At 45.5% G+C, this 12,029-nt stretch overlaps 1 protein-coding gene across 5 annotated transcripts in view; it reads right to left on the bottom strand.

The window, feature by feature from the left end:
- The window catches only part of LOC140429747 (ephrin type-A receptor 5-like), a 457,733-nt gene that overhangs the window by 19,249 nt on the left and 426,455 nt on the right, over positions 1–12,029 (bottom strand). For all 5 annotated transcript variants that reach the window (XM_072517111.1, XM_072517112.1, XM_072517108.1 and 2 more), the window contains one exon: positions 8,958–9,151. In XM_072517111.1, the coding sequence (XP_072373212.1) occupies positions 8,958–9,151 (194 nt within the window). The remainder of the gene's footprint in view (positions 1–8,957; positions 9,152–12,029) is intronic.

Below are 12,029 nucleotides of genomic sequence, written 5' to 3'. Positions count from 1 at the left end.
AGATTGGCATGAGTGGACAGTATAATTTAGCGCTGTGCATCCATATTACTCTAAAAGCGTTTTCAGGTTAATGCAGCCTAATCATCATTTTAATGATGAAGAGATGTCAGAGAGTAGGTCTTATAACACCCATTATTAGAGTACACAGGAAGGGCAGTCATTTTGCAATCCACAGGGATATGGAGACAATTTGAAAATACACAACTGACAGCACTCTGATCTGCAAGGGGCAGGATTTTCACCCAACTCCTATTCCATTCAATGTCATGCAATGTGCATCAGACGAAGAGTTCAACGGGAAGAACATGCTTTCACAGTGACTGCCCTGTCACAGTTCAATAGCTAAGTTAAAGCCAAATTAATCAAACTAATTTTTTGTTTCATTGTTTTTTCTTTCGCTTTTCTTTATTCCCCTCTCTCCCGTTGACACTAGGGAGTAATGGTGCATAGATTGTTAGGAGGGGGGAGAAATAATTCTTCTGTTTTCACACACATGCTGATGGCACCCAGCTCTATCACACCACCAGCTTTCTCAACTTTCCCGTCGATAAATTACTGACTGCTTATCCAACATCCAATTTTTGATGAGCAGAAGTTTCCTCCAATTAAATATTTGGACGATTGAAGCCATTGTTTTCAGTCTCCACTTCGAATTCCATTCTCTAGCCACAGACACCATCCCTATCCTTTGCAGCAGTATGTGATTGAGCCAGTTTGTTTGCACCCTTGGTGTCACATTTGATCCTGTGATGAACTTCCAATCAACTATTTGTGCCGTAACTAATGCTGCCTATTGCCACCTCCATATTATTGCACACATTCACCTCAGTCTCAGATCAGCTGCTCCTAAAACCCCTCATTCAGGCTTTCTCTAGATTTGAATATTCTTTTTTTTTTCTAAATATAGAGTAACCAATTCATTTTTTTTCCAATTAAGGGGCAATTTAGCATGGCCAATCCACTTACCCTGCACATCTTTTGGGTTGTGGGGGAAAAACCTACGCAAACACGGGGAGAATGTGCAAACTCCACACAGACAGTGACCCAGAGCCGGGATCGAACCTGGTAGATTTGAATATTCTAATGCATTCCTAGCTTATTTCTCACATTCCACCCCCTGTAAACTTGATATCATCCAAGAATCTGCTGCCCAGGTCCCATTCCCCTTTCACTGTTCTGCTCATTGACCGAAGCAACGTCTTGATTTTCAAATTCTTATCTTTGTTTCAAATCCTTCTATGGTCGCATTCCTCCCTATTTCGGTATATTCCTCAAACCATACAACCCTCTGAGATATCAGCAGTTCTCTAATTCTGATCTTTCTGCTTCCCCAATTTTAATCACTCCGCCACTGACAGCTCTGCCTTCTGTTGCCTAGGCCTCAATTTCAGGAATTCCCTCACTACACCTGCACGTGCTCCTGTGAAGTGCCTTCGGATGTTTTATGACATTAAAGATGCGTTATAAATATAGGTTGTGCTGTTCTTCGATCTTTATAGCAAAATCATAAATACATAGGTATATATATTTTAAATAAACTTGTGCACTTGCTACAAATAGTGGAGTGAAAATAAATCTTCTTTTGGGTTGCTGGGATCTTCTCACAGAATCACAGAACTGTTAGAGTGTAGATGGAGGGCATACACACATCTGAATTAGGAGGAGTAGGCCACCATTCAATAAGATCATGGCTGATTTTAGCCACAACCTCATTTTCCTACCTACCACCAATAACCTTTCATCCCCGCACTCTGTTTATCAAAGATATATCTAGCTCTGCCATAAAAATATTCAAAGCCTGCCTCCAAAACATTTTGAAGAAGAGAATTCTAAAGATTCAATCCTCTGAGAGAAAAATCTTTTCCTCATTTGTCTTAAAAGGTTAACCGCTTATTTTTGAACAGTGGCCCCTGATTCCAGATTCTCCCACAAGAGGAAACATCTTTTCCACATCCACCCTGCCAAGTCCCCTTAGGATCTTTTATGTTCAATCAAGTTGCCTCTTATGTTTTCTAAATCCACTAGAAATAGCCTAGCCTGTTCACCCTTTCCTCAGAAGACAACCCACCTATTCCAGGTATTAGTAAATAAACCTTCTCTGAACTGCTTCCGACACATTTACATCCTTCCTTAAACAAGGAGACCAATACTACTCCAGACTTGGACCGTAATCCTCTGGCCATTCGCTAGCGGCGGGATTCTTTGGTCGCGCCGGCAGTGCACTGCCGCCCATGGGTTTCCTGGCAGCGTGAGGTGGCTTCAATGGGATTTCCCATTGACAGCGGCGGGAATGGAGAATCCTGCCACCAGCAAATGGTGCGTCACCTCCAGCTACCGAGAAACACGAGACTGGGGGGCGGGGGAAATAATCCCTCGCACGATCTCACCAATGCTTTGCAAAACAGAAGCATCACCACCTACTCTTGGATTCAATTACCCTTGCAGTAAATGATAACATCCTATTAGCTTTGTTAATCACTTGCTGTACCAACATACTAGTGATTTGTGATTCATGCACTAGGACACCCAGATCTCTCTGCATCTCAGAGCTCTGCAATTTCCCACCATTTAGAGAATATGCTTCTTTTTCTTCTTCCTGCCAAAATGGACAATTTCGCATTTTCGCCACATTATACTCCATTTCCCAGATCCTGGCCCACTCACCTAACCTATCTTTTTGTAGCCTCCTTAGTCCTCTTCACAATTCTGCCATTCATGTCTGCAACAGCTCTCCGAATAAGCATTTCACCTCGTGCCATTCTCCTGCCTTCTCCCCGTAACCATTGTTTAGTTTCAAATAATCATCTAATTCCCTCTGTAATGCCTCGATTGAACCTGCCTCCTCCAGACTCACAGGTGGTGCATTCCACACCCTGGCTACTTGCTGTGAGAAAATGTTAGTTTGTTTTTCATGCTTCCCATTTATACCTTCCTTTCTTTATGTTCTCACAATGTGCATTATAGGTGTCTTTATTTTTTAAAATTTCTCACATCTGTGCTGCCCTTTGTCTCACGCACAAATCATTTAGATTATAGAATCTTCCAGTACACAGGGAGGCCATTCGGTCCATTATATCTCTTCGAAAGAACTACCCAGTTGATCCCACTCCCCACTCTTTCCACATCGATATACATTTTTTCCCCCTCTTCCTAGATCCAATTGAATGTTGCTGTTGAAACTGGTTCCATCACCCTTTCGAGCAGTAAATTCTAGATCATACCATTCTTCCATTTTCCCACCTCGGTTCTCTATCTAAATGCTTTCTTTCCATTATTTGTACTTCTTAGGTCTTTTTATATCTAATCTGTGTGCAGTTGTTATGTATTTCCTCTTCCCTCCTTCTGCCTTTTCTATGATTTGATCATTTTTAAATGCTGTCCATCACTGAATTTCTTTCCAGCACCGAAGAAGGATTTAATATCCAAAATGTCAACTTGTGTTCTCTGGATAGGTTCTGACTGACATAGAACATACAGTGCAGAAGGAGGCCATTCAGCCCATCGAGTCTACACTGGCCCACTTAAGCCCTCACTTCCATCCTATCCCCATAATCCAATAACCCCATCTAATCTTTTTGGTCATTAAGGGCAATTTATAATGACCAATCCACCTAACGCGCACGTCTTTGGACTGTGGGAGGAAACCAGAGCACCCGGAGGAAACCCACGCTGACACGGGGAGAATGTGCAGACTCTGCACAGACAGTGACCCAGCGGGGAATTGAACCTGGGAACCTGGCGCTGTGAAGCCACAGTGCTAGCCACTTGTGCTACCGTGCTGCCATGACGTGCTGAGTGTTCCAGTATTTCTGTTTCGAATTACCAACATCTGCTGTTTGCTGTCTTCTTGGTCACAGGTTCAGTGCTGTTTACCTCTCTAATAAAGCGGGACATCTAACAATAAACTAAGTTGTATTATTTGAATAAAGGAAAATGAATTGTCAATAATATGCAGGTTTCACCAACCTAACAAAAATATTTTTTGAAAATTCTGGCTTAAAGTTTTCAGTTTATTAAAATCAAACTTTAAACACATCGAGTGAGATTCTCTGGTCCGCCAGCCGTTCTCGGCAGTGCGCCGTTAGCTGGCGGCGGGATTCTATCTTCCCGTCGATTGTCAGTGGGATTTCCCATTGTAACCACCCCAAGCCGCCACAAAGTCCGCTGGCGGGGCTGCACTGCCGGCGGGCAAATTGAACCACAGCGACCGGAAAATTTCAGCCAATATCGATCATTATTGAGGCCAGAACTGTAAACACTTATATTGTAGGAAAGGTATGGATTGTGGTCTGATTGATATGTTGAATATATTTCCTCGCTTGTTCCTTTGTTCTTTAACAGTTAATTTATTATTTTATACTTGATTCAGTGCTTGCTTTTGTATTGCTGCTACTGCAGTATGTTTCAGTCCTGTGACTGACAGTAATTTCAAATTTAATAAGCATGTTTAGAATGCAAAAAAGGACACCAGAGCGCATTAATAATAAATGTTTTGAAGATTGGATATTGAAATTCATGCGATTGCCAAATCTTTTTTGATAACTATATTTCCTGCCTGATGACCCCTGTCAGGCTCCCACTCTTGTTCCATTTTAAATCAAATAAACTTTTTTATTTCCTTTTTAACATTGAAGGTCAGCCCCATTATAGATCGCAGATGGACAATCTTGGCAATAGATCAAAAGGAAGGAAAGAAAAATTGAAACTGCACAGGTTGCAAGCACCAAACACTTCACGTAAGGTGCAGCCCTGAAGTCTCAAGACGGAGGCAGGAGTCTTATCTTTCCCTTTGGAGATGCCGACAGACGAGTTGGCCATTAACCTTTTTCTGTTTTGTAATCCCCCGCTTTCAAGGTTCTTCTCAGCAGTTCAGGAAGATCTGTCTTTCTCCTTTTCTAGTTTTCAAGTTTTAATATTTTATATATTTCTTCCTGTCATCCTTATTACTATTTGTGAACACTTGAGAACAAGGGTCATGCCGTGCATTAAGTTATTGTGAATGAAAGGGCAGCTCGGTGGCGCAGTAGTTAGCACTGCTGCCACACGGCGGCGAGGACCCAGGTTTGAATCCCGGCCCCGGGTCAATGTCTGTGTGGAGTTTGCACATTCTCCCCATGTCTCCATGGTCTCACCCCCACAACCCAAAAGATGTGCAGGTTAGGTGGATTGGCCACACCAAATTGCCCCTTAATTGGAAAAAAATAATTGGGTACTCTAAGTTTATTTTTAAAAAATTATTGTGCATGATTATACCCACATCATGGCAGAAATGAGACCTGGCTGAGTGGTGATGACACCATTCTCCTGAATGAATCCTCCCTGTCTGGCTGCTGTAATGCGTATCACAAAATATCACTTTGACCTGATTGTCTACCTGTCTGGCACTTTCTCGTCCTTTGAACATCTCATCATGTTCCACGCTTCCCATGTCTCATTCAAAATCATCATTCTCTCCTGACCCCCGCAAGTACAAAACACATTTTCTCATTGTGGTATCATCACTGCGCTCTTCCCCCACTCTCTGCATTATCAATGTCTCATTCTCGGCCATTTCAACCTTTATCTCAACTCATTGTGCTTTCTCTTCTGTGTTTACTGCCCCCGTATCCTCTTTAAATCTCCCCCCTGTGCACAAATCCACCAGCACAGATCCATGGCCATTCCGTCATCTCGCTATCTCATATGATCTCGTTAGTTCCATCATATCAATCCCAGATAAGGTCATCTCAGGTCTCTTCTTTACATTACTCTCCAACCTTCATTCCCTTTCCCCTCTTATGTCCCTCCCTGGAAAAAAACATCACTCAGTTCATGTACAACTGCACTTTCAAAACCCCAACTATCTATCCTCTGGCCCTCCATTCCCCACAACATTTATGTAGCTATTGATCTACTCAACCATGTCCTCATCTCCATCTTTGATGCCCTAGTCCTCAATAAAACCATAACCCACTCTCAATCTGGCCATTCCCCTGGTGCAGCCCTCACCCCCACTCCCTTAAGTACAAGGAATGCAGACTTGAAAACATATGGGCCAGAATTCTCCAGCCATTGGAATTCTCTGCTCCCGCCAGCAGTGCACCCATGCCCTGGGTTTCCCAGCAGCATGGGATGGCTTCATTGGGAAATCCCACTGACAAGCGGCGGGAGTATAGAATGGCGCCGCGGCGAAATATGCAGCTGGGAGATTGGAGTATCCAGCCCATCGTCGACAACTGAGATACCCATCAACGCCAGGTCTGGATGTACCATATAAAGTGTTGTAAGGTGTCCTGCTCTTATCTGTTACAACTGCTTAGTTTTCTAGAGTCATCCTGAATTGCAAGGATAACCCTCCACTTCTTTTCACTACTGCAAACCATTTTCTTAAACCCTGTCTACTCCCCATTCAACTCCAAAATAAAGTGGAAAGAGCTCATAGACTTCTTTGTCAATTAGGTCAAGACCATCCAACCATCCTAACCCTAAGCTTACCATCTTCCTCTAGTTTCTCTTTTATCCCCTCGTGCCCTCTCTGGGTCCACCTTATCTATGAGCCCCACCTCCTGTTCAGTTGATTCTATTCTCGCTGAACTGCTGACCACCCAACACCCCCCCACCAGGCCCCACTATTAGCTGAAAATGTTAATGGATCTCTCCCTTTATGTGTTGTTCCCCTCTTTTTTTAATGTGTCATCAGCTATTTACTTTAAAATCCAATACTTGACCCCACCGTTTCTGTGAACTATTCTCCCACCTGTCAACTCCCTTTCTTCTCCAAAGACCTTGAATGTGTTGTCCAAAATCGGCATCTATCTTTCCTGGAATTCCACATTTTAATTTCTTCAATCATGTTGCTGCTGCTACCACAGCAGAAATGTAGATCTTATCAAAGTCACAAATGACATCCTATTTGGCTATAATTAAGATAAACTATTCCTAGTTCCTGGCCTGTTTGAAGCCTTTTACCCAGTTGATTATACCACCGTGTTGTTGGAATAGCTATATTTGAGACCAGGACTTATTTCTTCATACGTTTCCCTTTCCCTTGCTCTGCTCAGCTGCATGCAAAATGGGGCTAGCTGAAACAGATTAATGTTTGTATGTTTGTAAACTCACTCCCAGCACAGCACACTGATCTGTTGTGGTGGTGGCGTGTCACAGATCACTCAGCAAGTCCGTGAATGCTGGGGCATACATGCACTTTTCACATGTATGTTGAAGTCTAGAGCTTTGTATACTGATGGTGGAGGCTCCAACTTTCATTCTATGACATGGCTGACCAGGAATCGCTCCTGCTTTCTGCCTACCATTGGTGTGTGTTGAAAGGATCTACAGGTTGCTAACAATGTACTTCCCTCCATAGAACTATAGGACCATAGAATTCCTACAGTGAAGAAGACCATTCGGTCCATTGGGTCTGCATTGGCCCTCTAAAAGAGCACCCTGCCTAGGCCCACTCCACCGCCCTATCCCCGTAACCCCACCTAACCTGCACGCCTTTGGACACCAAGGGACAATTTTATCATGGCTACTCCGCCTAACCTACACATTCTTGGACTGTTGGAGGAAACTGGAGCACCCGGAGGAAACCCATGGAAACACGGGGAGAACGTGCAAACTCCACAACTTCACCCAAGGCCGGAATTGAACTGGGTCCCTAGTTCCCTCAGCCATCAAGTTCTGTTGTGGGTCTCACACCCGGACATTCTGGCCACAATTCTCCATCCATTCATGCCGGCGGGATTCTCCGTTCCCACTGCAGTGAATGGAGCTTTGGCTGAGTGCCAAATTCTCCTTTCCCGCTGGCAACGGTGGCTTGGTGAACTTGAATCAGAGAATCCCGGCCTCTGACTCGCAAGCAAGGACTTTATCCACTGTGCCATAAAACTGCCTGACCTGCTGTACCTAATCAATATATTATTTATGCATCAATAAAATCCTTTAGCTTTCTTTGTTATCAGCTCACCCATTCACATTTACTACCAAATACAAAAATCCCACAAGACCTCAAAAATCCAAGCTACATTCGCACAATTTAAAGGCAAAAGAAAACCAAAGTGGGACTCCTGACAGGGGTCAAAGGTTCATTTCATTTAGTTGCTACCAAGAACAAAGGTGCCAGCAGTGACCTTTACTTTGCATCCAGTACCCCAATTTTCCACCTAAAATTACTTCAAATGGCTGTTGAGGCAAAGTTATTATTGTGCTCCTGAATGGCAGTTACTTCACATCATTTAACAGCAGCAGCTACTGTTCCAGGTGGAAGCACAGGGTCCTCCAATAGGATAGATTTTACAAGTGCACACTGCTCTTGGGGAACTTCATCCAGCAGCTGTGCATGCCAGGAAACTGCAGCCACATTGCCCGCAAATCCAGTCTCCTTTAAATTTGGTGGGCAGAAAAATTAGGGGTAGTATGCTTTCCACAGGCAGCGTGTGTAGACCAGACTCGCCCACAGGATACATGCCCTCAGCTAAATAATAATGAATATTGTGCCATGCATGAATGGCAGGCATAATGTCATGATTTCTCGGGAAGCCATCGCAGCTTCTGTTGGTGGTTAGGTGTTTATGACCAGGAACGCCATGAAAGAATTAGGTAAAGTGTCCCTTGTAGTAAATTCTCAATGTACATTTCAACAGCTGGAATAATCGTCAATATTCTTAAGAAAACTAATCGTAGAAAAGTTAGCTAGAATCATAGAAGGCACAGAAATTCACCTGAACCAGCTCTCTGAAAGAACAAAATAATTTGTTCCATTCCCTTTGCTCTTCTTCATTGTAAGTATTTCACTTTCAAGCATTATAATCTATTCCCCTTTGAAAGGTGGTATTGCATCTGCTTCCCCCATCCTTTCAGGCAATGCATACCAGATTACAACAACTCACTGCGTCAAAATAAAATTTCCTCATCTCCCTGATGCGCTTTTGCAAATCATATCTTAAATAATTGTAATTGTACAGAAATCAACATACCTCGTGGAGGCATTAACTAATGTCTTCAAGCTGCATGGATTGCGAATCATTTTATCTAAAATGCTAACTATTTCTTCAAATTTGGGCCTGCTGTTGCGATCCTTCTGCCAGCAGTCAAGCATCAACTGGTAAAGAGCGGCTGGGCAGTCCATGGGAGTTGGCAAGCGATAGCCTTCCTCCACAGCCTTTATCACCTGTTGCAAACAAAGCAAATGTTTTTCAAATGCTAACACGAACCTGATGTCACACTCAGCTTTTACCCCTCTTCGTTACAATTTAGCACACTTCCAACAAAATCTCCACACGCATTTGCAGCTCCGACCACGAGAGCGCTCTTCTTTCAAAAAGGGAACGCTATTGTGTTTGTCAATATTTAGCTCACTGCGTCGAGGCTTAGTTCTTAATGAGGCAGTCTAACATGATATATCGTAGCTGATCTTTACTCATCAAATGTGTCCCTTAAAATCCACTGTTCCACTTCTGATTAGGAGTACTGCCTTCCAGGAGCGCGTGTCACAAAAAGGTACAGTTCAATTCTTTTCCATTTCTGGGCAATTTTCTGCATGGCAAGAGCACTGGCTTTTTAACCACAGTAATTGAGTTTGATGAGAACAACAGAGGTCTGACACGTGTTTGCCAGAACCTCAGAAAGTAGTTCTCAGTTGAACAGGGCCTTTATATTTCTGCTCTCCGGAAATGGAAATTTGGCTCAGTAAGCAAGCTCACTGCAAGGAATTAGATTTCCTTTGTGCAATATCCGACAAAAATCAAAAAGTCGAAAGGGGTTTAAGGCTGTTGTTAATGCAGAAAGCGAATCTTCGCTCATGCATAAAGACTAGGAGAGAGTTGTTCTGTACTGATTTAGCAGATCTCTCGGTTACAGGTGCGGCAAAAGGCTGCAGCAGATAGTGAGAGGAACATAAGGAATAAGAGCTGAGATTGGCCATTCAGACCCTCGAGCCTGCTCCTCCATTCAAGAAGATCATGGCCGCAATTTATCAGCCGCGTCCCACCGGAATCGGGACGGGACGCAGCCAGTAGATCCCACGAGAGGCCCCTTCCGGGATTCCTGATGGTTGTTACACCTCCCAAGGTCTAACCAGATCTCACAAGACGTTGCGATCTGGACCCCGCCCAGCCAGGCACCATTTAACACTGGTCCCCACAAATGGGACCCAGGCTGAATGGCACTTGTTTGGGGAGGGGGGGAGGCTCTCTCAGGCGATCAGAGGTCCGCAGCTGGTTGAAATCTGGGCATGGTGGCACCCTGGCAGTGCTGATGCCACAAGGCACCGTGGCACAGCGAGACTGGAAGGGGCACTGCCAGGGGCCAGGCTGGAAGTACCAAGTTGCCCAGGTGGCATTTTGCCTGTGTCGGCGATTGGGCCAGTGGGTGCCCTGCCCATATGAGGTGGGGTGCATGGGGGGCTTGAGGACCTCCAACAGGTGAGTTGCGGCATCGGGGGGGTCGAGAGATTGGGGTGCCATTTTTGAATGGCACCCTGAACCCTTCCTTCACTGGCAAGTGGAGTTCCTCAGTGCAGGAAATGAGACTCAGTGTGGCCTCAGTGGGACGTTCCCCACTGAGGCCCGAAAAAAATAACATAGTACCATTCGATAACGGGGTCGTTCCCACTAATCCCACCCAAAATGGGACTCTGCAGCGAAATTCTCCGACCCCCGCCGGGTCGGAGAATCGCCGGGGGCTGGCGTGAATCCCGCCCCCGCCGGTTGCCGAAGTCTCCGGCACCAGATATTCGGCGGGGGCGGGAATCGCGCCGCGCCGGTTGGCGGGCCCCCCCGCTCGATTCTCCGGCCTGGATGGGCCGAAGTCCCGCCGCTAAAATGCCTGTACCGTCGGCATAAATTAAATCACCTACCTTACCGGCGGGACAAGGCGGCGCGGGAGGGCTCCGGGGTCCTGGGGGGGGGGGCGCGTGGGGCGATCTGGCCCCGAGGGGTGCCCCCACGGTGGCCTGGCCCGCGATCAGGGCTCACCGATCCGCGGGCGGGCCTGTGCGTGGGGGCACTCTTTCCCTTCCGCCTCCGCCACGGTCTCCACCATGGCGGAGGCAGAAGAGACTCCCTCCACTGCGCATGCGCGGGAATGCTGTCAGCGGCCGCTGACGCTCCTGCGCATGCGCCGCCCGGAGATGTCATTTCCGCGCCAGCTGGCGGGGCACCAAAGGCCTTTTCCGCCAGCTGGCGGGGCGGAAATTCGTCCGCCGCCGGCCTAGCCCCTCAATGTTGGGGCTCGGCCCCCAAAGATGCGGAGCATTCCGTTCCCCACTGACGCGCGATGCCCGTCTGATTTGCGCCGTTTTGGGCGCCAGTCGGCGGACATCGCGCTGTATCCGGAGAATTTTGCCCCTGTTTTCTTTGTTAGATCGCACCCCATAGCTGATATAGTCATGACCTCAATCCTTGACTGCCTTGTGGATAAAAGACCTAACTCAGCCTTGAATATATTCAAAGACCCTGCCTTCTCCGCTCTCTGGATGGAGGAATTCCAATCAGCAATGACCCTCTGAGAGAAGAAATTCCTGCTCAAGTCTGTGTAAAATGGAAGATACTGATATTGAAACTGTGCCCCCTCTAGTTCCAGATTCCCCCAAGAGGTAAAACATCCTCTGGAATTCGAATGGAAATGGCTGTGTAAGTGTTTGCGTTTTGGGTAGCCCAGAGGGAAGAAATGGTAAATTGCAGAAATAAGAAGACTGGTCCAAACTACCTTTTCCTTCTGGGAAGGGTAAGATTGGCTGTGCCTATGATGTTCACGCGCTGGTCTCCTGATAGGCACCATGGTTTGTATGTACTGAATTGAAGGATTGCATAATTCCCCTATGCTTTGCTGAAACTGTCAACTCTGCACTGCATTTTTATTCTGCTCTGGTTACCTTCCAATATCTTACTCGGTTTGTATTTATTGATTGGTAAGGCTTGATTTTAGGTTTAACGGAGGTTTTTTTTTAAAGATAGATGTGTTAATGCCTCTACTAAAATAATGGAGAAAATAATTTAATTTAATTTGTGTGTCACTGACAGCAATAATTTCCAAGCTAAATGCTTTCT

The sequence above is a fragment of the Scyliorhinus torazame genome, chromosome 9, assembly GCF_047496885.1.
Source record: "Scyliorhinus torazame isolate Kashiwa2021f chromosome 9, sScyTor2.1, whole genome shotgun sequence".
NCBI classification, from domain to species: Eukaryota; Metazoa; Chordata; class Chondrichthyes; order Carcharhiniformes; family Scyliorhinidae; genus Scyliorhinus; species Scyliorhinus torazame.
Note: the sequence above shows the minus strand (reverse complement) of the source record. Positions and strands in the feature narration are given on the sequence as shown.